The sequence below is a fragment of the Medicago sativa genome, chromosome 5, assembly GCF_051527215.1.
Source record: "Medicago sativa cultivar Bolivia chromosome 5, Bolivia_mono, whole genome shotgun sequence".
In the NCBI taxonomy this organism is placed as follows: Eukaryota; Viridiplantae; Streptophyta; class Magnoliopsida; order Fabales; family Fabaceae; genus Medicago; species Medicago sativa.
Genome location: NC_140753.1, coordinates 56,826,563 through 56,853,937, shown reverse-complemented (window position 1 = coordinate 56,853,937; position 27,375 = coordinate 56,826,563). Strand labels below are relative to the sequence as shown.

Sequence of the window (27,375 nt, the reverse complement as noted above, 5' to 3'; positions counted from 1 at the left end):
TGTAATCGGATCATTTTCTTGCTCAACCGCATGGTTTGGTTTGGTTTGCGGTTTTCATTTTACCAACCGAACCAAACCAAACCAAACCGCAACATAAGAAAAATGTTGATTAAACATATCTCACCTAGATCAATACTCATAGAAACTCAATGCAAACTTTATAAAATGACATTTTATTTTCTCTTGTTAGATTCTCATGCAACCAAAAATCTGATACATTGACACCTGTCAGAAGGCTTTTAGTGAAATTCACTTTCAACCCGGGTACCTGTTCGAAGAGCATCAACACTGCCCGTATAGACCGAATATTGGACCAACTCTTCTCTCCAATGTTGAGTATCTTCCGCAGCAAACTCCAAAAGTTATCGTGCTCTTGAACTTCATAACTAAGCTAGCCATGTGCTGACAATGGTTAGAAAAATTCTCCAAGGTTAAAACAAAACAATTTTTTTAAAAGATTTTTGAAAAGGAAAGTTATACAATTCATCTAAAAATAACGCACCTAGTCACGAGTTAGATACAATAAAATAAATAAATTATGAGATAGTGCGGCTGTGCAAAATAAATGACTGAAATTTAAATGATTGAAAATAAAAATATGGGCTGCCTCTCATTCAACACTTGTTTAGCGTTTCGAGCTTGACACATTTGTCTAAGGTGAGCTTGGGAACCCCAAACCTCCAAGTTTCTTGTCTATATCATGCAAATAAACTGTACCCTATTCCTATTCTAACTACTCTGAACAATTTCTTATTTGAATCTCTTTTTAGATTTTTTTTTAAGAGTTGTAACAATCAGATGCAATACTCTTAAAAGTTATTAATTTAAAAAAAAAATGAACTTCTTTCTTCAAAAAATTATGACAAAAGGGCTCTCAATATTCTTAAAAGTGATTATATAAAATGGATTTTTGGTACAAAATTTTCTCAATCGTTTGATACTTATTTTCTAAACCGTCTATTTTTTTTTTAAACTACTCTTAACAACTTTCATTTGAAACTGTTTTTAATTTTTTTTTAGATTATAATTTTTTATAAAAGTTGCAACAAATACATAAAATACTAATTTTCTTTGAAAAAAAGATATAAAATACTATTTAAAGTGATTATTTTAAAAAATATATATTTTTCTGAAAAAAGTTATAACAAACTGCTCATTATGTTCGTTTGTATGAATCAAAATAAAAATGATTTTTCTATTGAAAAATTTACAGATTTTATATAAAAATATAAATTTATTTGTGTTTTTTTTGAAAAAATAAATTTATTTGTGTTGTTTATTGATATAAAATTATTTTTTTAAAAATAATTTATTTTGTTTGGATACAACAATTATAAACGTGAGCTCTTTTGTTACAATATAAAAATACAACATATCTATTATCTAGACCTATAAAATTAATCAAAATCAAATTTAATTTAATTTATTTTACACATAAAATTAAAATAAATTTTACTTCATAGGAAAGTAAAGAAAATTTGTTTTGTTATTATTGGTCGGGTAAAAGCGTCGTCGTTTGGGGTTATCTTCCTTTATTATAAAAGAAAACATGAGAGCGACACACTAAAACAAAAAAGGTGCGTAAATTGAAATTGAAATTGAAAGTGAAAGAAAGGAGTTCCTCTCTCCTCTGCATTTTCCGTCCTTCTCGTCTCACCGCCGGTAACCTCTCTCTTGCTCGATTTTCTTATCTCTTCTGTTTTTCTTTTATGAATTGTTTACTTGCTTGTTCCGATTCAAGTAGTTGTTTTTGTTTGTTTGTTTCATCGTGAAATCATCTGAGCTTAAACCTAAAGCTGAGCACAAAACCATAGATCTGGGAAATTGCGTTTAAATCCATGAGCTTGTTTCACACGATTTTTCATTCATAACTTAGACCTTGTTTGGATTGAACTTATTTTGAGCTTATAAAAAATAGCTTATGCAAATAAATAAGTTTTTATGTTAATTTATATGTTCTCGAAAATTGTATCTTCATAAGTTGTTTTTTCATAAATTACCTTAACAACATATAAATAATACACAAAAGCTTATTTATTTACATAAGTTGTTTTGCATAAGCTCTAAAATAAGTCAATCCAAACGGTTCCTTACTGCCTTTTGAAATTGCTTCTAATTAATTGATTTATCATTCACAATTTTTGTTATTTGTTTTTCAGATCGATCGATAATGGCACCCAAAAGTAAGTAAATAGTAACCCTTACTTCTTCATTTTGCTTAATTATGTGTGTGTGAATATTATCATTCATTTATGGTAAAGCTTATAAACTAAGACCCTGTTTGGATTGAGCTTATTTTAAGCTTATGAAAAATAGCTTATGCAAATAAATAAGTTTTTATATTAATTCATAAGCTCTCACTAACGAAAACTTTATTTTCATAAGTTGTTTTTTCATAAACTACCTTAACAAGCTCATAAATAATAAATAAAAGTTTGCATAAGCTGTTTTGCATAAGCTCAATCCAAACGGTCCCTAACTACCTATGAAGCAAGGACATCTCTAGGACTAGACGTGTCGTTGTGGCCGACACACTTCAGTGTCGTATGCCACTCGTACAACAAATGTTAGACAACCAACTCAGACAAGTGTCCTAAACAAATGTTTTTTTTTTTTTTTTTATCATTATTTCGACACTCCTTGAAACGGTGTCTGACACCTATATAAAAATCACAAGTCGCGTGTCGGACAACTTGTCTGAATTTTTTCTTCACTTCCACACACCGATTCAGTAGTTAAAGTTGTGTTGTGAAGTGTTAATCAACAAAGGGTTATAGACAATAAAGTTGATTATAACGTTTTTAGCTTTTCATTAGTAGATGATGGATAAGTAAATGCCAAATACTATTGTATCTTGTTTTAGAATTTTTTTTTTTTAATAAAATAAATTGCTCAAATTAGATGCATGTGTATGTATTTTGATTCTCAATTTAGATCTTGTTATAAATAAATTACATATATGTAACAGTGTCGGTGTCCTATATTTTTTACATTAGCTACGTCAAGTGTCAGTGTCGTAACCCATTTGGGGTTGGCCTAGTGGTTGGCTTGGGATCTTGGAGTTTGCTCCTCCAGAGGTCTCAGGTTCGATTCCCTCTGGTGCCAATTTCGGTGGGCTAAGTCCATACAGAGCTTGCTCTGGCTTTAAACGGGGCCCCCGCAAGTGGGCGGTGGGATTGGTCCCCTCGGAATAGTCGATTCTTGGATCGGATACCGAGTTTTCAAAAAAAAAAAAAAAAAAGTGTCAGTGTCGTCTCTGGTCTCTGTGTCATAGTACGTGCTTCGTAGTACACAACTATTAACTTTAACTTGTAGAGAAAAGAGAAAACAATTACTTAATTAACTCTAGTGTTCTTTTATAACAAATATATTTACAACTCTCTTCTCTTACTGTATTGCTCGTGTTTCCTTCTTATAGAGACGCATGGAAAAAAAGGGATTAAACATTCAAAAACACGACTTGAGCTTCGAGCATCCCCTAAGAGGAGAAACAAGAATTTACCTGAAGATGAAAAGCTCTGGGATGAGCATGATCATAGTAAGTTTGTTGCCCAACAGTTGGGTGGGGTACAAATTCTCTATTTTTAATTTTACAACACTCTTCTCTTACTGTATTCTTTTATTTCCTTCTTATAGAGACACATGCCAAAAAAGGGATGAGAAGTCCAAAAACACCACTTGAGCATCAAGTGTCATTTGAGATGACAAACAAGAATTCACCTGAAGAAGATGAACTCTTGGATGAGCATGATCACAGTAAGTATATTGCAGAACAGATGGGATACAAGTCATAATTTTGCAGCACTCAATTTTCTTACTGTATTCTCATGTCCTTTTTCTTTGTTTCATGTAGAGACTGTCTTGAATGTGAACTCAAAGAAGTTCAAGACAGATGATGGAAAGAAAGGGATTGAAACAAGCAAAACACCACTTAAACCTGAAGCTTCATCTGAAGATGATGAACATTGGAATGAGAATAAGCCTATACCTGAAGATTATGTACCTTGGCTTGAGCATGATCATGATAAGTGTATTGCAGAACAATTGGGACTCGACCTTGATGCTCCGATACCAGCGTATTGTAAGCCGACCTGACTTGTTCTTCAGTATTTGATGTATATATGTTATAGACTGTTAATGTATGCTGTGAATCTCAACCTCTAATATATTCTTCCTAAGTTCATTGACGGCTGCCTATAACATTGGCATGAACTTAATCGATGTCTTAGCTTTATAATTACAAGCAAATGCAGCCTTCAATCTTACAGTGTACTTGTGTGTGTGTGTGTGTGTGTGTGTGTGTGTGTGTGTGTGTGTGTGTGTGTGTGTGTGTGTTGGCATTCAAGTACCATCTTTTAGGAAAGTAAATTATTTCTAGCATTCTTCTATTAGCTTAGGTCATGGAAGTTTCAAAGTTGATACGTATCTGAATATTCCTAATCTCCCTCTCGGTGATTTATATCTTGATATATATGTTTCCCACTTTTCATTACTACACTATGTTGATGAAACTTTCTATTATCTTTTGCAGATGCCAAATATTTTGACAATCAGGTACTGTGTTCTACAATGAATGCCCTTTTAACTTTGAGTCATTATGCTTTGATGAGCACAACCATTATATACTACTTAATTTTACAACATAAATATACATGCTTTTGTTTTTTCACCCAAAAAAACCCGTGTGCTCTTTTTGTTTGTTACTTGAAACTTGTAGCTTTCCACTAGAATCAACATGATGATGTGACACAATTATTTGATTAGATACTCCCTTTTACTGTTCTTTCCCATTGACCAACATTTGCTCTATCTTTTGTTCTCTTTTTATCCCGTTTGTAGGTTCCGCAATCCCCAGACGAACCGTTCATTTTGTCAGGTTCAGAATTAGACAGATACTCTCCATTCCATACCCCTCCTCGTGAAGTAACTCCATTATCAGAGCAATATCAGCTCCTAACTGAGGACGCTGTATTTATACCTTCTCGTAGAGACCTAACGGATCTTGGGTCCAATGATGATTTTGGGGATCAGGGTCCAATGACAAGATCCAAGAGAAAGAAATTGCTGGAAGAATTTTACAAAGAGGTTGAGATTGAGATGGAACTGGTCTCTGATGAGTACAAATCCATGGAAGAGAAATTCATTGGAGAGCCCGCTGTGAGGGTATGAAGTGTTTGATTTTAGCTTTTCAATTGCTCAAAACTTTATTTTAAATTTTAAATTTGGTTTAATTTGTAACAAGGGCCAACTAGTGTGTTAACCCATATGCATTGCACATGACATGTCTAAAATGAAGTTGCTTTATATATATTATTGTAAAATGCTTAAAATATATTGAACAAGGAATATCCTTCTCAAGGTAATCAAAATCAGACCCAACATTAAATCAGTTTAGACGAACCGGTAGTAATTAAATATTTTAATTTTTTTACGAGGTCATTATGACTGTTTGTTATGTTTGCAATTTTATTGATATGGAGCTTCACTCTCCTCTGTTTCGTTCACATCGCCTCCCTTCACTTCATGATGTGGAAAATTTAGATATATAAGTTCCTGACAGTAATGTTTAAATGCTCGTATGGGTCTCAGGTTAAGAAGGTTAATTGCTCTGTTTAATCTTGCATAGACTTATCTTTCATGAACAAGTCCCACGTAACATTGGAAAATTGAAATTATAATGTGTGGAGCATGGGGTATAACTAGAAGTCTGTACCTCGTCAAACTGAAAGCTAAGGGTTCCCGCAGCTTAGTTTGAGGCCTTCAATTGTGAGGCCAATTTTATCCAAAAATTACTAAAGTTTCATATTATATATATAATTTGTAAAAAATAAATATTAATTCAACGAATATCAACATCAACGACAACTTGTCATGTACACCTTGTCAAAAAAAAAAAAAAAAAACTTGTCATGTACATAATAATTATTTTTAAATATGTATTGTCAATAGGTCTCTTACGGTACAAGACCAACCTTTTTTTTTTCTTTGCAAAATTAAAGTGGATGGGTGCACAAGTTATTTTATGACCATTAGATCAAAAGAGGTACACACTCTTATCATACTCAACATTATATTTTTTCTACACAATCTTCCTCCACCAGACCACCACCATACACTCTTCATCCTGAACCGAAACTTCATGTTTCTGCAGTATCCAAATAAATATCTGATTCAATCATTCCATGAACAACAAATCAGGGAAAACTAAAGGAACTCCATTATTAAGCAAAAACAAATAATTACCAACACTTTTTCACATTCAACATAAATCCTCTATGATAACACAGCTACCGTTTTTAAGATCTAGAATATGTAAATTCAGAAACATGTATTAGAAATCGTCAGCAAAATGGAAATTAACGGATTGAAAAACGTTGACGAATCGGAAATTAACGGCTTCAATCCGAATCTGGCACCGGAGATCTTGCTTGTTGAACGAAACTCAATCTCCTTCAAGATTCATTAGATCTTGTTCTCCGTCACGAAATCTTTCTATCGATCTACTTTTTTTTGCGTTCTGGACACCTTCGCCGGAGAGCCACCGTCCACCGTCGTTGATAAGGACGCTGGTCATCATTTCGTTTCATTTTCTAGGCAAATTATCCTTTTTTTTTATGATTTTTCTTATTATGATTTGATGGAAAAGAAGTGTCCTGCACTTCAGTGTAAAAATAAAAAAATTGTTCACTTTACTGATATCATTTACCATAGTTGGACGTTCCCAATGATTTAAATTGGTAATTGATGGTATTGATAAGTTGAATTTCTGGTCTAACATTACATTTGAGAGGTTGGTGTGGTGGTGGACGAGTAAGCAGAAACATGCAGGGGAAGAGAGAAGGATAAGTGTAAAAATAATAGTGTTAAAAGAGAGTATGATAATACCATGGTCTTTAAAAAATTTCAAGTCTATCCAATGGTTGATATCTATTTTGCATAAAAAAAAAGTTAAGTCTCCTACGGTAGGAGACCTAAAGTGGTCTCCAACCGTAGCCTTTGCCATTATCGTTAACTTGTTCTATGCATAATATTTTATTTAAAAAAAAGGCTAAAATATGATTTTAGTCCCTGCAAATATAACTCGTTTTGGTTTTGGTCCCTGCAAATATAACATTTATTGCTACGATGAAGGCTTTGGAGGTGGTCGCTGCCCTGAACAATGTTTGTAACACCCCATTTTTCCCAACATGCAAAATAATACATAATAATCAGAGTATTCAACTTAAACAGGATGTCACACTTCTTTAAAAGATAAATAGAGTAAAATTACTATTTATTTAAACACCTTTTATCAATAATTCAAATTACATCGCAGCGGAAAAACATTTCATTATTCAACAAAATGACACTACCGACTCAACATAAACAACTTCTTAAAAATTCCATTGTCAAATGGTTCATCAACATAATTCATAATAATACGTAATGCTTGATGTGTGATGAAATGCGTAGGAGGAAAATTGAGTTTTTCAAAGAAAAACAAAATTAGTTTTTTTTTTAGGGAAACAAAATTAGTTTTTATTGAGTTGTAATTGTAATTTAAACTATCATTGAATTATTGTTATATTTTTTTTAGTCAACGAATTTGAAAATGCAGATGAGGATTTATTCCGTTATAAAGTAATCGATTTTAAAGAAAAAGTTTCTATTAGTTTATTTTAATAGTTTGCGTATAGATTTTTTCTCTGTTAATTTTTTTTTCTAATAGTTAATAAAAAAAATATAGTCATTTTTTTTATAAATGAATGTTTTTAATTAATATCTTAGACCGAAAATACGGAAGTCGCCTAAAAATAACAAGAAAAAATTAATGCATATGGAGGCTCGATCGAAGTAGTTTCATAAAAGGATATATAATAATAATAATCTGGTGATTGTTCAAAATAATAATAATAATAATTTAGTGTGGCTTGAAAAAGATTCTAGTTACCAAAAACAAATGTATCTTGTGTTTGACAATATAACCGATAGTCCGTAGAAAATGACCAAAATTTCGAGCAAAAATAATAATCCAACATGGAACACTCATAATGATTAATGAAAGAAAAAAGTAGAAACAAATTGGAATATATATTTGACTCAAAATCTCATCGGTTGTGCTATACAAAATTGTAATGGTGATTTTTTTGAGTATCTTCCGCAGCAAACTCCAAAAGTTATCGTGCTCTTGAACTTCATAACTAAGCTAGCCATGTGCTGACAATGGTTAGAAAAATTCTCCAAGGTTAAAACAAAACAAATTTTTTTAAAGATTTTTGAAAAGGAAAGTTATACAATTCATGTAAAAATAACGCTCCTAGTCACGAGTTATATACAATAAAATAAAGAAATTATGAGATAGTGCGGTTGTGTAAAATAAATGACTGAAATTTAAATGATTGAAAATAAAAATATGGGTTGCCTCTCATTCAACACTTGTTTAGCGTTTCGAGCTTGACACATTTGTCTAAGGTGAGCTTGGGAACCCCAAACCTCCAAGTTTCTTGTCTATATCATGCAAATAAATTGTACCTCATTCCTCTTCTAACTACTCTGAACAGTTTCTTATTTGAATCTCTTTTTAGATTTTTTTTAAGAGTTGTAACAATCAGATGCAATACTCTTAAAAGTTATTAATTTAAAAAAAAAAACGAACTTCTTTCTTCAAAAAATTATGACAAAAAGGCTCTCAATATTCTTAAAAGTGATTATATAATATTTTTTTAAAAATGATTTTTTTCCCTTAAAAAAACTAAAACAACTCTTAGTTTTTTTTGGATACGATTATATAAAATGGATTTTTGGTACAAAATTTTCTCAATCGTTTGATACTTATTTTCTAAACCCTCTATTTTTTTTAAACTACTCTTAACAACTTTCATTTGAAACTGTTTTTAATTTTTTTTTTAGATTATAATTTTTTATAAAAGTTGCAACAAATACATAAAATACTAATTTTCTTGCCAAAAAAAATATAAAATACCAATTTTCTTTGAAAAAAAAGATATAAAATACTATTTAAAGTGATTATTTTAAAAAATATATATTTTTCTGAAAAAAGTTATAACAAACTGCTCATTATGTCAGTTTGTATGAATCAAAATAAAAATGATTTTTCTATTGAAAAATTTACAGATTTTATATAAAAAATATAAATTTATTTGTGTTTTTTTTGAAAAAATAAATTTATTTGTGTTGTTTATTGATATAAAATTATTTTTTAAAAAATAATTTAGTTTGTTTGGATACAACAATTATAAACGTGAGCTCTTTTGTTATATTATTATTGGTATTATAAAAAAAGGTATAGTTTCTTTAAAAAAAGAAAAGGTATAATTTGTTACAATATAAAAAATACAACATATCTATTATCTAGACCTATAAAATTTATTTTACACATAAAATTAAAATAAATTTTACTTCATAGGAAAGTAAAGAAAATTTGTTTTGTTATTATTGGTCGGGTAAAAGCGTCGTCGTTTGGGGTTATCTTCCTTTTTAATTTTTTTTTTAGATTATAATTTTTTTTATAAAAGTTGCAACAAATACATAAAATACTAATTTTCTTGCCAAAAAAAATATAAAATACCAATTTTCTTTGAAAAAAAAGATATAAAATACTATTTAAAGTGATTATTTTAAAAAATATATATTTTTCTGAAAAAAGTTATAACAAACTGCTCATTATGTCAGTTTGTATGAATCAAAATAAAAATGATTTTTCTATTGAAAAATTTACAGATTTTATATAAAAAATATAAATTTATTTGTGTTTTTTTTGAAAAAATAAATTTATTTGTGTTGTTTATTGATATAAAATTATTTTTTTAAAAATAATTTAGTTTGTTTGGATACAACAATTATAAACGTGAGCTCTTTTGTTATATTATTATTGGTATTATAAAAAAAGGTATAGTTTCTTTAAAAAAAGAAAAGGTATAATTTGTTACAATATAAAAAATACAACATATCTATTATCTAGACCTATAAAATTAATCAAAATCAAATTTAATTTATTTTACACATAAAATTAAAATAAATTTTACTTCATAGGAAAGTAAAGAAAATTTGTTTTGTTATTATTGGTCTCGGGTAAAAGCGTCGTCGTTTGGGGTTATCTTCCTTTATTATAAAAGAAAACATGAGAGCGACACACTAAAACAAAAAAGGTGCGTAAATTGAAATTGAAATTGAAAGAAAGGAGTTCCTCTCTCCTCTGCATTTTCCGTCCTTCTCGTCTCACCGCCGGTAACCTCTCTCTTGCTCGATTTTCTTATCTCTTCTGTTTTTCTTTTATGAATTGTTTACTTGCTCGTTCCGATTCAAGTAGTTGTTTTTGTTTGTTTGTTTCATCGTGAAATCATCTGAGCTTAAACCTAAAGCTGAGCACAAAACAGATCTGGGAAATTGCGTTTAAATCCATGAGCTTGTTTCACACGATTTTTCATCCATAACTTACTTAGACCTCGTTTGGATTGAACTTATTTTGAGCTTATAAAAAAATTGCTTATGCAAATAAATAAGTTTATAAGTTCTCACTAACGAAAGAAAATTGTATATTCATAAGTTGTTTTTTCATAAATTACCTTAACAACATATAAATAATACACAAAAGCTTATTTATTTACATAAGTTGTTTTGCATAAGCTCTAAAATAACTCAATCCAAACGGTTCCTTACTGCTTTTTGAAATTGCTTCTAATTAATTGATTTATCATTCACAATTTTTGTTATTTGTTTTTCAGATCGATCGATAATGGCACCCAAAAGTAAGTAAATAGTAACCCTTACTTCTTCATTTTGCTTAATTATGTGTGTGTGAATATTATCATTCATTTATGGTAAAGCTTATAAACTAAGACCCTGTTTGGATTGAGCTTATTTTAAGCTTATGAAAAATAGCTTATGCAAATAAATAAGTTTTTATATTAATTCATAAGCTCTCACTAACGAAAACTTTATTTTCATAAGTTGTTTTTTCATAAACTACCTTAACAAGCTCATAAATAATAAATAAAAGTTTGCATAAGCTGTTTTGCATAAGCTCAATCCAAACGGTCCCTAACTACCTATGAAGCAAGGACATCTCTAGGACTAGACGTGTCGTTGTGGCCGACACACTTCAGTGTCGTATGCCACTCGTACAACAAATGTTAGACAACCAACTCAGACAAGTGTCCTAAACAAATGTTTTTTTTTTTAATCATTATTTCGACACTCCTTGAAACGGTGTCTGACACCTATATAAAAATCACAAGTGGCGTGTCGGACAACTTGTCTGAATTTTTTCTTCACTTCCACACACCGATTCAGTAGTTAAAGTTGTGTTGTGAAGTGTTAATCAACAAAGGGTTATAGACAATAAAGTTGATTATAACGTTTTTAGCTTTTCATTAGTAGATGATGGATAAGTAAATGCCAAATACTATTGTATCTTGTTTTAGAATTTTTTTTTTGATAAAATAAATTGCTCAAATTAGATGCATGTGTATGTATTTTGATTCTCAATTTAGATCTTGTTATAAATAAATTACATATATGTAACAGTGTCGGTGTCCTATATTTTTTACATTAGCTACGTCAAGTGTCAGTGTCGTCTCTGGTCTCTGTGTCATAGTACGTGCTTCGTAGTACACAACTATTAACTTTAACTTGTAGAGAAAAGAGAAACAATTACTTAATTAACTCGAGTGTTCTTCTTTTATAACAAATATATTTACAACTCTCTTCTCTTACTGTATTGCTCGTGTTTCCTTCTTATAGAGACGCATGGAAAAAAAGGGATTAAACGTTCAAAAACACGACTTGAGCTTCGAGCATCCCCTAAGAGGAGAAACAAGAATTTACCTGAAGATGAAAAGCTCTGGGATGAGCATGATCATAGTAAGATTGTTGCCCAAAAGTTGGGTGGGGTACAAATTCTCTATTTTTAATTTTACAACACTCTTCTCTTACTGTATTCTTTTATTTCCTTCTAATAGAGACACATGCCAAAAAAGGGATGAGAAGTCCAAAAACACCACTTGAGCATCAAGTGTCATTTGAGATGACAAACAAGAATTCACCTGAAGAAGATGAACTCTTGGATGAGCATGATCACAGTAAGTATATTGCAGAACAGATGGGATACAAGTCATAATTTTGCAGCACTCAATTTTCTTACTGTATTCTCATGTCCTTTTTCTTTGTTTCATGTAGAGACTGTCTTGAATGTGAACTCAAAGAAGTTCAAGACAGATGATGGAAAGAAAGGGATTGAAACAAGCAAAACACCACTTAAACCTGAAGCTTCATCTGAAGATGATGAACATTGGAATGAGAATAAGCCTATACCTGAAGATTATGTACCTTGGCTTGAGCATGATCATGATAAGTGTATTGCAGAACAATTGGGACTCGACCTTGATGCTCCGATACCAGCGTATTGTAAGCCAACCTGACTTGTTCTTCAGTATTTGATGTATATATGTTATAGACTGTTAATGTATGCTGTGAATCTCAACTTCTAATATATTCTTCCTAAGTTCATTGACGGCTGCCTATAACATTGGCATGAACTTAATCGATGTCTTAGCTTTATAATTACAAGCAAATGCAGCCTTCAATCTTACAGTGTACTTGTGTGTGTGTGTGTGTGTGTGTGTGTGTGTGTGTGTGTGTGTGTGTGTGTGTGTGTGTTGGCATTCAAGTACCATCTTTTAGGAAAGTAAATTATTTCTAGCATTCTTCTATTAGCTTAGGTCATGGAAGTTTCAAAGTTGATACGTATCTGAATATTCCTAATCTCCCTCTCGGTGATTTATATCTTGATATATATGTTTCCCACTTTTCATTACTACACTATGTTGATGAAACTTTCTATTATCTTTTGCAGATGCCAAATATTTTGATAATCAGGTACTGTGTTCTACAATGAATGCCCTTTTAACTTTGAGTCATTATGCTTTGATGAGCACAACCATTATATACTACTTAATTTTACAACATAAATATACATGCTTTTGTTTTTTCACCCAAAAAAACCCGTGTGCTCTTTTTGTTTGTTACTTGAAACTTGTAGCTTTCCACTAGAATCAACATGATGTGACACAATTATTTGATTAGATACTCCCTTTTACTGTTCTTTCCCATTGTCCAACATTTGCTCTATCTTTTGTTCTCTTTTTATCCCGTTTGTAGGTTCCGCAATCCCCAGACGAACCGTTCATTTTGTCAGGTTCAGAATTAGACAGATACTCTCCATTCCATACCCCTCCTCGTGAAGTAACTCCATTATCAGAGCAATATCAGCTCCTAACTGAGGACGCTCCATTTATACCTTCTCGTAGAGACCGAACGGACCCAAATCTTGGGTCCAATGATGCCGCACATGATCTTGGGGATCAGGGTCCAATGACAAGATCCAAGAGAAATAAATTGCTGGATGAATTTTACAAAGAGATTGAGATTGAAATGGCCTCTGAATGGTGCAAATCCATGGAAGCGAAATTCCATTGAAGTTAACCCATGCATTGCACATGACATGTCTAAAATGAAGGTGCTTTATATATATTATTGTAAAATGCTTAAAATATATTGAACAACGAATATCCTATGCAAGGTAATCGAAATCAGACCCAACATTAAATCAGTGTAGACGAACTGGTAGTAATTAAATATTTTAATTTTTTTACGAGCTCATTCATCCTCTATGAGAAAGTGAGATGTCTGTTTGTTATGTTTTCAATTTTATTGATGTGGGGCTTCACTCTCCTCTTTGTTTCGTTCACTTCGCCTTCCTTCACTTCATGATGTGGAAAATGTAGATATATAAGTTCCGGACAGGCATGTTTAAGCATGTAAATCACGTTTCTATTAATCTTGCAGAGATGTTTAAATGCTCTTATGGGTCTCAGGTTAAGAAGGTTAATTGCTCTGTTTAATCTTGCATAGACTTGTCTTTTATGAACAAGTCCTACGTAACGGTGGAAAACTGAAATTATAATGTGTGGAGCATGAGTTATAAGTAGAAGTCTGTACCTCGTCAAACTGAAAGCTAAGGGTGCCCACAACTTAGTTTGAGGCCTTCAATTGTGAGGCCAATTCGATCCAAAAATTACTAAAGTGGCATTGGTTTTCAGCTTTTTAAGTTAAAAATGGCAGGAAAAAGTAAAATCTGGTTTAACTTAGGAAGTTGCTTTTTTGACATCAAAAGTTTCACGATGACACATGTAAAATACTAAATTGCCCCCAGCGGTAGTTTACTACCGTTGGCAAAACTGGCAGCAATTAACTACTGCTGGTCCCAGCGGTAGTTAACTACCGCTGAAATCTAATCCATAAATTGTATTTCCCTCGTCCTCTCTCTTCCTGGTCTGTCACCAACAACCACAAATCAAACACAACATAAATCTAGAAAATTAAGAAATGCATTTCATCTTCAACATATAAACAAATCCTTCATTGCATCCTTTGCTTTTCATAATCTGCAACTCAATTCACCAACTCAAACTCAACACAATCTGCAATTTTTTCCAGATTCTTGCTGCACTGCACAGGAATCATAAATTGTTCCAGGAATCAACAACTTTTATTATCTATTATTCTTCTTCCCTCTTCCTATAATTCACATGTTTGAGCTATTAACAACAAAATTGAAGCTAAAAAAAAGCATAACCCATAAATTGATTTATGAAAAAGGAACAATTTCTCTTCCCTCTTCCTCTTCAACTCAGCCTCGTAATTTCTCAGCAGGAGTATACAACTATTGAGTTTCATTATCTTCCTTTTTTCACAACTGAGTTTCATTTTCCTTACACCTCAATCAGAAAAGTCACCATCTTATGGATTGTTATTTATTATCAACATCCTTCTCATTCTAATTGAAAAATTGCAATTTGAAATACCTAATTTTTCATTTCTCATGGTTGTTACTAATACCAGCAACTGATAGTGGTGGCTTGCAATTCACAACCGCTAGGAACTACAGGGCAGTGTATGTTTATCTATGAGTTGGAATTCTGGTGAATATATATCCTCAAGAGAAAAAAAAATTCATGCAATAAATTGGACCAGTGAAGAAAAGAAGAAGAAAAGGAAGATTTGTTGAGAGGGCCCAAAGAGAGAACAGAAAAGAAAAGCAATTTGTCGATGAAAGACCAGTGAAGAAAGACCGGTGAAGAAAAGAAGAAGAAAAGGAAGATTTGCCGATGGAAGGGATGAGAGAGAATAGAGAGAACAGAAAAGCAATTTTTCAGCGGTAGTTAACTACCGCTGACTACCAGCGGCAGTTAACTACCGCCGATTTGCAGAGCGGTTGTTAACAACCGCTGGGGACATTTTAGTATTTTACTTTTGTCAATAGGAAACTTTCATTGTCGGAAAAACAATTCTCTTGAACTTATGTAACTGGCTCAACAGCCGCCGGTTTTTATCCAGGCCGGATATAGATGTGTCAATTGGACTGGGCATAGGTTTGGTTTCAGTCCGGTCCAATTTTGATTACCTTGGTCCTATTTCATACCGCTAGTTGCCCTTAATTTCTAAAGTGAAATGGAGTAGAGATCTTCTCTATTTTTTTTTTTTTTTTTTTAAGGAGATCTTCTCTATTTCTGGAAAGGGTTATGCAAGACGCATGTTAAAAATTCAAAAATTGAAATAATGGACTAGTGAAGGTTAGGATACACAAGACACTTTGTGTGTACCATACAAAAAGTTTCTTTAACCTCTTTAATAGCAAGTGAACCAGTTTCATGTGTAATTCTAAATTGACTCTTTAGTTGTTTAAATCAAAATATCTCCCCAAAACAACCCAATATACTATTTTGGCCAATTTAATTTCTTCAATGTATTTTTTATTTTATTAATTGTCCGGAAATTATTTATGAACGAAGAAGATTTCACCAACATCAACACCAATCTTAGTTTCTTAGGTTCTCACTCTCACACCAGCATTTGGGGTTGTCACTTTCACCTTCACCGTCATTCCTCTTTCCCTGGTTTCACTCCCAGGTTCTCACTCGATAGGCATACCTCTCTCGTTCATTTCTTTCGATTTTGATATCTGTGATTCTTTCTCTCCATTCTTTTGATATCTCGTTTATTTTTTTATTAACAGATAAGATTTAATTTTTGTTTTTCTCGAACTTCTTTTGCATTGTTTCTCTAAATATTTTTGATCTACTTTATTTCACGTGGGTTTGTTTATGAATCTATAAATTTTGGTCCTAGAAAGCTGGAATTTTGTTGAATGGAAAACTCACAAAATGGTGACTCATGTGAATAAATACCAATTTCTCTGATGCAAAAAACGCGTTGGACTTCCTATCTGAATTTCAATTTCTGTGAACTTCAGCGTGTATTTTTATTTTCAGTTCAATTCAAGTAACGAAAGGAGACTGTTGTTAACCTCATTTTCTCAGCTCATCTTCATTGCTGATATTTTTTATTTTTTTACTAAAATAATATCAGTAAAATGCAGTAAAAAAATTAATGCCTACATTTCCTCAGCTCATCTTCATTGCTGATTACTCCATCCGTTTCAAAATATAAGCAAAATTCACTTTTTGGAGTCATTCATTTAATGATGTATGTGATTCATAATATAGACCACATACATCATTAAATGAATAACTAAAAAAATGAATTTTGCTTATATTTTGGAACGGAAGGAGTATTTTTTATTTTTTATCTTTTAGAGGAGAATAATGCCTAACTTTCAATGGATGAAGTAAAAAATTGAAATGAAAGACGGTAAATTAATGCCCAAAATTAGGGGTGTTCAAAACCGAACCAATCCAATAGAAAAACCGCAAACCGAACCAATCCAAACCAAAACCGCAAAAAACCGCATTTAGTTCGGATGTAATCGGATCATTTTCTTGCTCAACCGCATGGTTTGGTTTGGTTTGCGGTTTTCATTTTACCAACCGAACCAAACCAAACCAAACTGCAACATAAGAAAAATGTTGATTAAACATATCTCACCTAGATAAAATGACACATTTTTTTCTCTTGTTAGATTCTCATGCAACCAAAAATCTGATACATTGACACCTGTCAGAAGGCTTTTAGTGAAATTCACTTTCAACCCGGATACCTGTTCGAAGAGCATCAACACTGCCTGTATAGACCGAATATTGGACCAACTCTTCTCTCCAATGTTGAGTATCTTCCGCAGCAAACTCCAAAAGTTATCGTGCTCTTGAACTTCATAACTAAGCTAGCCATGTGCTGACAATGGTTAGAAAAATTCTCCAAGGTTAAAACAAAACAATTTTTTTTTAAAGATTTTTGAAAAGGAAAGTTATACAATTCATCTAAAAATAACGCACCTAGTCACGAGTTAGATACAATAAAATAAAGAAATTATGAGATAGTGCGGCTGTGTAAAATAAATGATTGAAATTTAAATGATTGAAAATAAAAATATGGGCTGCCTCTCATTCAACACTTGTTTAGCGTTTCGAGCTTGACACATTTGTCTAAGGTGAGCTTGGGAACCCCAAACCTCCAAGTTTCTTGTCTATATCATGCAAATAAACTGTACCCTATTCCTATGCTAACTACTCTGAACAATTTCTTATTTGAATCTCTTTTTAGATTTTTTTTAAGAGTTGTAACAATCAGATGCAATACTCTTAAAAGTTATTAATTTAAAAAAAAAATGAACTTCTTTCTTCAAAAAATTATGACAAAAGGGCTCTCAATATTCTTAAAAGTGATTATATAAAATGGATTTTTGGTACAAAATTTTCTCAATCGTTTGGTACTTATTTTCTAAACCCTCTATTTTTTTTAAACTACTCTTAACAACTTTCATTTGAAACTGTTTTTAATTTTTTTTTTTAGATTATAATTTTTTATAAAAGTTGCATCAAATACATAAAATACTAATTTTCTTTGAAAAAAAGATATAAAATACTATTTAAAGTGATTATTTTAAAAAATATATATTTTTCTGAAAAAAGTTATAACAAACTGCTCATTATGTCCGTTTGTATGAATCAAAATAAAAATGATTTTCCTATTGAAAAATTTACAGATTTTATATAAAAATATAAATTTATTTGTGTTTTTTTTTTGAAAAAATAAATTTATTTGTGTTGTTTATTGATATAAAATTATTTTTTTAAAAATAATTTAGTTTGTTTGGATACAACAATTATAAACGTGAACTCTTTTGTTATATTATTATTGGTATTATAAAAAAAGGTATAGTTTCTTTAAAAAAAATAGTTATAATTTGTTACAATATAAAAATACAACATATCTATTATCTAGACCTATAAAATTAATCAAAATCAAATTTAATTTATTTTACACATAAAATTAAAATAAATTTTACTTCATAGGAAAGTTATTCTTGAGAATAATAAAGAAAATTTGTTTTGTTATTATTGGTCGGGTAAAAGCGTCGTCGTTTGGGGTTATCTTCCTTTATTATAAAAGAAAACATGAGAGCGACACACTTATATATCAACAACAATTGCATTATCAACCTTCTCGTAGAGACCTAACGGATTTTGGGTCCAATGATGATCTTGGGGATCAGGGTCCAATGACAAGATCCAAGAGAAAGAAATTGCTGGAAGAATTTTACAAAGAGGTTGAGATTGAGATGGAACTGGTCTCTGATCAGTACAAATCCATGGAAGAGAAATTCATTGGAGAGCCCGCTGTGAGGGTATGAAGTGTTTGAGTTCGGGTATGCTCCATTTAGGCTAAGCTCCATTTACTCCATTTAGGGTTTGGATGCAAGACATGTGGCAAAAAAATATCTAACGGTTGAGATTTTAAATTAAAAAACAAATATTTGTTTAATAAAAGTACATAATAATAACAAACAAAATCATGTTCCCTTCTTCTCTCATATCACAACAACCTTTTATTGTTTTTTAGTTTAAAATCTCAACCGTTAGATATTTTTTTGCCACATGTCTTGCATCCAAACCCTAAATGGAGTAAATGGAGCTTAGCCTAATGGAGCATACCCGAACTCGAAGTGTTTGATTTTAGCTTTTCAATTGCTTAAGACTTTATTTTAAATTTTAAATTTGGTTTAATTTGTAACAAGGGCCAACTAGTGTGTTAACCCATGCATTGCACATGACATGTCTAAAATGAAGTTGCTTTATATATATTATTGTAAAATGCTTAAAATATATTGAACAAGGAATATCCTATGCAAGGTAATCAAAATCAGACCCAACATTAAATCAGTTTAGACGAACCGGTAGTAATTAAATATTTTAATTTTTTTACGAGGTCATTATGACTGTTATGTTTGCAATTTTATTGAGATGGAGCTTCACTCTCCTCTTTGTTTCGTTCACATCGCCTCCCTTCACTTCATGATGTGGAAAATTTAGATATATAAGTTCCTGACAGACATGTTTAAGCATGTAAGTCATGTTTCTATTAATCTTGCAGAGATGTTTAAATGCTCGTGTATGGGTCTCAGGTTAAGAAGGTTAATTGCTCTGTTTAATCTTTCATAGACTTATCTTTCATGAACAAGTCCCACGTAACATTGGAAAATTGAAATTATAATGTGTGGAGCATGGGTTATAAGTAGAAGTCTGTACCTCGTCAAACTGAAAGCTAAGGGTGCCCGCAGCTTAGTTTGAGGCCCTCAATTGTGAGGCCAATTCGATCCAAAAATTACTAAAGTTTCATATCTACTAACCTAGATAAGAAAATAAATGTCTGTGTTTTTGACCATTTTGCCCTTCTGAGGGCATTTTGGTAATCTACTTATTTGAGAAGGGGGCATTTTAGTAATCTCATTGTTTCCATTAACATTTGGGCAATATATGGAGTGGCTCTGGAAAAGGAAATAAAAAAAAACGCGTTCTGCTTTCTCTAAAATACGCGTTCTCTAAAACGCTTTCTCCGTCACCTGCGATCTTCACTGCCGCCGTCAATCTCGCCGTTGCCGTCGTCGATCTCGCCGTCGAACACACTAATCTCCACCGTTCATCATCTTTTTCAGCATGCATGTCTAGGTTATTGATGTATTTCATTTTTTGTTTTGTTTGTTTTTATTAATTTTTTCTCTCTTTTTTGATTTGGCTGTTTTATTCATTTCCTCTTTGATCGATTGAGAGAATTGGGTTTTTGTTGTTCTCATTTGTTGATCTCATGATTGAATGCTTGATTTTTGTTTTATTGTTTTTTCCAGAATTTTTTTTTCTCTGTTTCGATGGTGATTAGGGTTTCATGTGTTTAGAATGCAGATTGGCCTCAACAGGACTCTCTGAATCGCGTCCAACTGGTATGGGTTTTTTTTGTTTTTGTGTTTTGTCAAAGATTGTATTTTTGGGTTCATGCAATTTTGGATTTTCACTACAGGATCTGTTGGAGGCATTTCAAGTTGCAATAATGGATACAGGTTTAAGAAAAACATTGATTTCTGTTCTGCTTATCAAAGAGACTGGTCAAGCTATTAGGTCCACTGGTGTCAAAATATTGATTGTTTTCTTAGCTCCCACTGGTCACCTTGTGAATGAGATATGTTCTTCATAACTTTGTGTTTAATTCACTATTTTTCAATTCACAAGCGTGATCTTTTTGGTGAATTAAGTTGTTTCTTGTGCATTCACATTGCAGCCTATGGTTCTAAAGGAGTTGATACATGGAATTTGAAGAGCTGGCAGAAGGAAATTAGTGACAATGATGTATGTTTATCTTTTCCAGAAAATTACTTTAGGCTTCTTTTGTTCATTAGTGATTTTACTTTCATGATTTGGAGTATTGATCGCTTTTTAGGGCTCATGGACTTTTTAACTTTAGAGCTTACTGTCAATTTATTTTTGAATTTATAAGAAATTAGTGACAATTTATTTTTAGGTTTGTTAATTGCTTGATTTATTTTTGAATATTATTATCATTCATTATAGAAACATTATAACTTGAACTAGATAATGAAGATATTACTGATTTTAATTTTGCAGGTGTTGGTCTTGGATGTGGCTGTCAATGGAGGGACCAAGGTTTCTGACAAAGAATTTGTTGTGACTACAGAGTTACTTATGAGGAAATTGCTAAAGGTGGATGGTATTAAGGCTGAAGGTGATGCTAGGTTGCAGAGAAAAGCTGAGGTAATGTTTATGGTGTTGAGAGTTACTGACTTGAAAGCTTATGATTGAAGATTTTATTTTGCTCAATTTACATTGTTATAAGAATACCATATATGTGCCAAACAAAATCATGGTATTAAAGATGAGAAAATTATTTCTTTTTGATTCTAAATACAACAAAACAATTTTTTTTGAGATAGGTTAGAATAGAGTAAGCTAAGAATAGAAGCTACAAATAATGGTTCATCTTCTATATATGTTAGAATAGAAGTTTGGCAAGTTTACAACACACATTGAAAAAAGAGTGTATGCTTATGTTTTCCTTCTATATTATATATGTTTAAATTTGTTGTTTGAGTTTCATTTCTGAAGAGATCAGTTGAACCGATAAAATAGCAAACATGAGACAATCATGTGATTTGGAGAGTTGACTGAATATATTTTTTTTGCAGATTGTGCATTCGATTGCTCTATTTCGGGTTGACTTCGCAGGAAGAGGAGAGCTTACTGAGCGCCAGGTCTGTGAATTAGTCATTACTTTAGCCCATTATTTTAATCGCAAAAGTTCCTCTTTTTATTATTTCCTTCTCTAGGTTTGTTTTATGTGAAGGTTTATATGATGTTTTGCTTGATGATGGCTTCCTTAGATTTTACTTACTGTGTTTTATAGATAATACCTACAACATCAACCAACAACACGAGATTGAGCCAAGGGAGACAATTGATCTAAATCTCTATGATGTCATTTAAGGAAGCTCAATACTTTGTTTTTCAGATGTCACATTCATTGTCTTCTTTAATTGTATTGATTTATTGGAAAATTTCAATTGCTCGACCGATTCCTGGAGCGGCTATTTGCACGGAATCACAAGGTATGCTTTAAAGTTCGGTGCTTGTGCCTTTCTGCTTCCTTTTTGTGGCCAAGCTGCTACTCATCTGCACCTGCCTTTGCTAAATGCTATTAGGTTCTGATCTTCAGTCAGTGGACCAAAGTGCTAGATATAATGGATTATTATTTTAGTGAAAAGGGTTTCGAAGTTTCCAGGATTGACGGTTCGGTGAAGCTGGATGATAGGAAACGGCAGGTCTGTATCAATGCTTGGATAACACAACTTTTAATCATACACCTCAACTTACTTTTGATTCACTTTGACACCTTTTGTCCTTTTGGTGTTATGCATTTTCTTCTTATGAGGTATGTGGATGTAATTATAAGCATAATTCAGATGGTTTTTAAGCACTTTCTTTCCTATTGCAAATGGCAGATTCATTCCCATTATTGACACCACTAATTTATTGAATTTCAAAATAATGAGTATTATCACAAATCATCAAAAAATGATGTGAAAGATCTTTTTTATTGATATGTCAGTGTTCATGCATCCTCTTTTTTGCATTTGTTCATGCATCCTTCTGTGATGTGGTTACAAAAGAAATGGCTTGGTCTTCCTGCCCCGTTAATTATTTCTGGTCTAATTGGCTACTACGTGCACTTCTAAAATTTATCTTCCTACTATAATATATTGATCAATTGTTTCTTTGTCTTTACATGCATATGGAATTTAATGAAATATAGCCATTTGCATGTTCCTATTAGATGAGCCAAGGAATAGAGTCAATGTAAAGATATTCCATGTTTTGTTAAAAAAAATGAGTTTGCTGAGTTTATCTTGTCTGTTAATAGATAAAAAGTATGTGGTTGTTCTATTATGTGTATATAGCTTTGATCTATAATTTCTTAAAGCACATGCTCTTCTATCTGGATGAAAAAATGCAGTTAAAGTTGTCTATTGTTATTTTATTAAAAAAATTGATTGGCGTTGATTTGATTGAAGTTTTGGCTTAATGCAAAGTAGAATCATGGACAATTTGGTGTTCAAGTTGAAATAGGGGTAAAGTTTCCTCCACATTAAAAGTGCGTTATATAATTTTGGACTGTATCAACGTACTCCTTTTTTTCTCGAGTTATTACAAGTAGACTAAGCAACCTGTAAGCTTACTATGTCTAAGCAACCTGTAAGCTTACCATGTAATTGACTAAAAGCACATCACAAGGCATACTTATATAAGTTCAAAATTTGAGTACAGTTTGTAATTGATGCAAGGTACGTTTGTTGAATCTGAATTGTTTTAAAAACAAGCGAGAACAACAGTTTGTGTGGATCAATTTTTATAGTTTGAGTTCGGTTAGTGTAGTGAACCATGTTTGAAACATCAGTTCGTCATATCAGAGAAACAGTTTGGTTCTTTTTAGTGTAGTATGATTTGGTTTTATAGTTGGGTTCTGTTTTTCCGTTTATTTGAACAGTCCTAACTAACTGCTAAGATAGTTCTTTGAATTCCCAGAACCAAAGCATTTTCTTAGTCCTCTAGGAATGTTGTACTCCATATTATGTTTTTATGTAAAATAAAATGATTAGGTTTTTATATTATGAAATAGGGTAAGATGATTTTATTGGTAATTTTATTTGACTTCCTTGAATAATTAGCTTTCACTCTATCTATTGAAATATAAAGGACTGCCACAGCTACTAACATAAATATAATATTCTAAGTTTTTTCTACCCATTTTTTCTATACTTCTATTCTTTTCTACCAAAAATAAACCGTTCTTTCTTTTTTCTTCAAAAATTTATTCCACCTTCCTTCTTGCCCCATACTATTATTCTCAATATTATGATGTCTTTTCTGCTCAGGAAATTTGTGAATCTTTTACATACATCTTGGTGTGGGTTATGCAATTTTGTGGTATAAATTTCATTAAGCAAAACACTTTGTTAAATTTCTATAGGATCCATGGCATCTTCCCTCAACAATGGAGATAAGAAGGCTGTTAATGGTGCAGGAAGTTGATTTCATGGCTTAGAGGATCAAAGATTACATCGGAGAGAAAAAGGCTGTTAACAGTTATGTTCTTTGTGGAAATCTTTGCAGAATTGGTTTCACCGTGTTTATTAATTGAGTTCCAGAAATGAGTTATTCAAATTAGTATTTTTTGTACAGCAGGTAATTTTTGGGGGCATGACTAGCATTTTATTGATTCAACTTAACTTTTAAAATGAAATTTAGATACCTCTCGGTGTAGTGATTTTACTGATATTTGGTGTATTATGCTGTAGGTGGAGAGCATTTGGATATAGATAATTTCACTTGGCTGCAACTTCGCAACGGCGATGAAATAATTTAAGAATGCAAAAGCCCTTAATCGTTGCCTTATAGATTTGTAATGATCATTTTTTCCACCATTAGATTCAATTCTTATTAGCAATTAGAAAATTATTATCATGTATTTTCGTTAGTTGCTTTCAGTTGTTTCTCTGCCCTTTCCTTTGCAATTCTATTAGCATTGTATTGGTGTAATTTATTATGTTTTAATTTGAGTTTGGGATCTGGTTGCTGTTATTTCAGCATTTGATTGTATTGTTGATTGGTCTAGACTCTACTTGTGTTGAGACCTCTATTATCTAATTTGTCAAGAGTAGATATTCATTTCCGAGTTAAATTCTGTTGCTCTTTATGATAAGTTTTTTATTTTATTACATTCCATTAGTCATTTATAGTTTATGATTCACAACGACTTCTCAAATATTATTGATGTTTTTTTTATGTTATATTTAGTTATCAAAGAGGTACAATATCTTAATAAAATGTTCTGTTAGTGTATGTTCAAAAATTGTTGTTGCTAAATAATTGAACAAAACAACACAACGAGTTCTCAATATCCACGAGAATGATAGTAACAATTTGTACTAAAGAACATATATTTTTTCTTTCTGAAAGAATTCTGCAAAACAACTTTTTTGTCAAAATTTATTATTTTTTAATTTTAAGAAAGTACTGAGATTATTTTTCAAAAAATTCCTCTCATTGTGTGCGCCATCCACACCAAATTATTACATAGCGCCAGAGGTAAAGCAGTGAGGCCTGAGGAAGGAGCTCAAATGATGGCCAAAGTTGAAATAAAAGAGAAATGAAATGATTTTGTATGGAAGACACACCATTAATTCGATAGAGCTTCAACATCCAAGAGGATCATACACAATCCACCAACGATCATTTATTCAATATTAGAATTGACATGAACGAACATTATACTTTTTAAGTCAAAAAGGTCTTTAACCACTCATTTTGTTTCTTTGGTTCATTTTGTGTGATGTGAATATTGGTGTTAATCCGGTAACTCTGTGACAGTTGCGCTTGCTTTTATAAGTTTGGCTAACATGTAATCGTAATTTGCACATCATTGGTTCCTTCATTGGTTCCAATTAGTTTAATCTGAATTATGTTGTTTTCCTGACTTCATGAACAAAATATATGTTTTTTTCTTTGATAAATATTTCTAATGTTTGTGCAATATTCCTTAATTTGCTTATTTTTCCTTTGGAACAATTTTTTTTACAAGATACGTTGTTCAACCTGTGCGAAGCACGGGTTTGTAACTAATTCTCTTAAAAATATTCATCTTCCTTCAAAATCAAATCATTCATCTTATAAGATAGTATAATGGGTAAATTCTGAGGTGTGTGTGTTTTTCTCAACAAAAACATCTAAAACACACAAATTTAGAGAAATGTAATGTAGTATCCAAGTTTCTTGAAGCAAAACTATTGAAATTGAATCTGAAATGATGGGGGTGGGAATATGGGAAAAAACAGTTATGAAAATCGAGCTTCATCTTCGAGCTCCAAGTTTAATGGTGTTGTGAGAGTGCTTAAATGTTGGTGTCCTAAAATTTGTGTTGTTAGAAAATCCAATACTTCAAAAAACCCAGGAAGACCAATTTATGTTTGCCCTATGGCAAAGTTCTAATGAAAAGAGGTTGAAGATGATTGAGGAATGTAACATTTCTGTAATAATATTATCATCAAATTAGTCCCTGAATTATTTCTCCATCTATCAAATAGATCCCTACGTTATATTAAAAAACCATCAAATAAGTCCCTGGATTGTTTAATCAGATATCAAATTGATCCTTGAAACATATGTGTGCAAAATAAACTAAAAAAGCCAGAACACACAAATTGAAACCGAAATATTATATGGGCAAAAGTCATAGGCAAGTCTTTTAAACTCCACGAAGCATCACTTCTTTGGAAATTCAAGAGTTGGTATAAACTCCATGAATTTAGTAGGTTAAGTTGAACCGGGTGGACCATAGGTTGGATATGGAACCCTAATTATGCCAACAGAAGTAGGATGAGCTGGTGCAGGATCCCTCATTGGTGTTTGCTTAAGCCTATCAGCTGAAAGAGCTGGTCCTCTAAGGTCATGCCTCCTTGGTGCAACACCCTGAAATTGCAAATTCAATCAAATTAGTCCCTAAAATCATAACATAATCAATCATATCAGTCCTTCAATTAATATACTAATTGCCAAACTGATCCTTAAAATTTAGGAGTCATGTCAGTCCAGCATTTGCAACAGCATTTCCTGCAGTTTCTACATTTCCAGGCACAACATTTTCTGGCACGGTTTAGTCTTAATCACAAACAAAACAACATCAAAATACAAACCCTCTTCAGAAACTGTTTTATTCAACCTATAATTTCCTTCATTACTTTAAAAAGTTTTTAGCACAATAGTTTTTCGGTTGGATCAAGGTCCACTTCTAGAACCCCACCCACATTAGTAGATGCAATGATCCTCTTTAGTTTATAAATGTGCAACTTTGATTGTTTATCATTTTAGAGTTATTAATCTGCAACATTTACATATATGTTCTTAGATAAATTGTATCAACATTGTTAAAAAGAGTAGAAACCTGAGCGCAAATATGAATCGGTTTTAGTAATAAATAGATTTTCTAAATTATAACTTATTCAAACATATAATAAAGAATTTCAAAACCATAGTATTCTAAATGCCCACGGATACCCGTGGGTAAAATCTGTCACGGGCATGGAGCGGGTAGCTAAACGGGTATCCACGGGTATAATAAACGGGTATTTGACTACCCATTATTATATGGACACAGACACAGATTTGATTGTATCCATAACCACGGGTACCATACCCGATAATAAATTAAGTAAATTACTAAAATATTTTTATATATCATATCTTATTACTTAAAGTTGTTACCTTATTGAAGAAAATTTTACCGCCCACCTAAAAATCCTCAATGATAACCTATTTTTCTTTTAAATTTTTTTAATTCATCTTATTAGGTTCACCGTTTCCACTTCATTCACATCATAAAACATATAGATTATCTAAGAATCATAAATTTCCTATGGATTATATATGATTTATGAAATTTTGAAAGTATTATGTATTGATGTTTAAAAGTTGAGGTTTTTTGGTAATTAAAAAATGTTTATATTTGTACCAAAAAATA

The 27,375-nt window shown here is 31.7% G+C and overlaps 3 protein-coding genes across 11 annotated transcripts; all 3 read left to right on the top strand.

Moving 5' to 3' along the window:
- The first annotated feature begins 1,565 nt into the window (after positions 1–1,565).
- On the top strand, positions 1,566–5,389 carry LOC146923341 (uncharacterized). Its single transcript, XM_085716104.1, has 7 exons — positions 1,566–1,662; positions 2,160–2,183; positions 3,419–3,538; positions 3,637–3,756; positions 3,854–4,081; positions 4,532–4,554; positions 4,840–5,389. The coding sequence occupies exons 2-7, from the start codon at positions 2,171–2,173 to the stop codon at positions 5,167–5,169; spliced, it is 834 nt and encodes a 277-aa protein (XP_085572230.1). The 5' UTR covers positions 1,566–1,662; positions 2,160–2,170; the 3' UTR covers positions 5,170–5,389.
- A 4,747-nt stretch (positions 5,390–10,136) lies between these two features.
- On the top strand, positions 10,137–13,659 carry LOC146923340 (uncharacterized). The gene is made up of 7 exons (XM_085716103.1): positions 10,137–10,227; positions 10,725–10,748; positions 11,743–11,862; positions 11,961–12,080; positions 12,178–12,405; positions 12,854–12,876; positions 13,159–13,659. Exons 2-7 carry the CDS (start codon positions 10,736–10,738, stop codon positions 13,474–13,476), a joined length of 822 nt encoding a protein of 273 aa, XP_085572229.1. The 5' UTR covers positions 10,137–10,227; positions 10,725–10,735; the 3' UTR covers positions 13,477–13,659.
- A 6,147-nt stretch (positions 13,660–19,806) lies between these two features.
- Positions 19,807–24,540, top strand: LOC146923339 (BAG family molecular chaperone regulator 4-like). 9 transcript variants are annotated; one of them, XM_085716098.1, is made up of 11 exons: positions 19,807–19,964; positions 20,189–20,233; positions 20,311–20,471; positions 20,564–20,636; positions 20,913–21,059; positions 21,491–21,556; positions 21,709–21,910; positions 22,004–22,123; positions 22,874–22,930; positions 23,830–24,044; positions 24,158–24,540. In XM_085716098.1, the coding sequence occupies exons 3-7, from the start codon at positions 20,341–20,343 to the stop codon at positions 21,766–21,768; spliced, it is 477 nt and encodes a 158-aa protein (XP_085572224.1). In that variant the 5' UTR covers positions 19,807–19,964; positions 20,189–20,233; positions 20,311–20,340; the 3' UTR covers positions 21,769–21,910; positions 22,004–22,123; positions 22,874–22,930; positions 23,830–24,044; positions 24,158–24,540. The 9 variants fall into 9 exon arrangements, with proteins under 9 accessions (XP_085572224.1, XP_085572223.1, XP_085572219.1 ...); XM_085716097.1 differs by having other exon boundaries at positions 22,004–22,233; XM_085716093.1 differs by lacking the exon at positions 22,874–22,930.
- Positions 24,541–27,375: the final 2,835 nt, after the last annotated feature.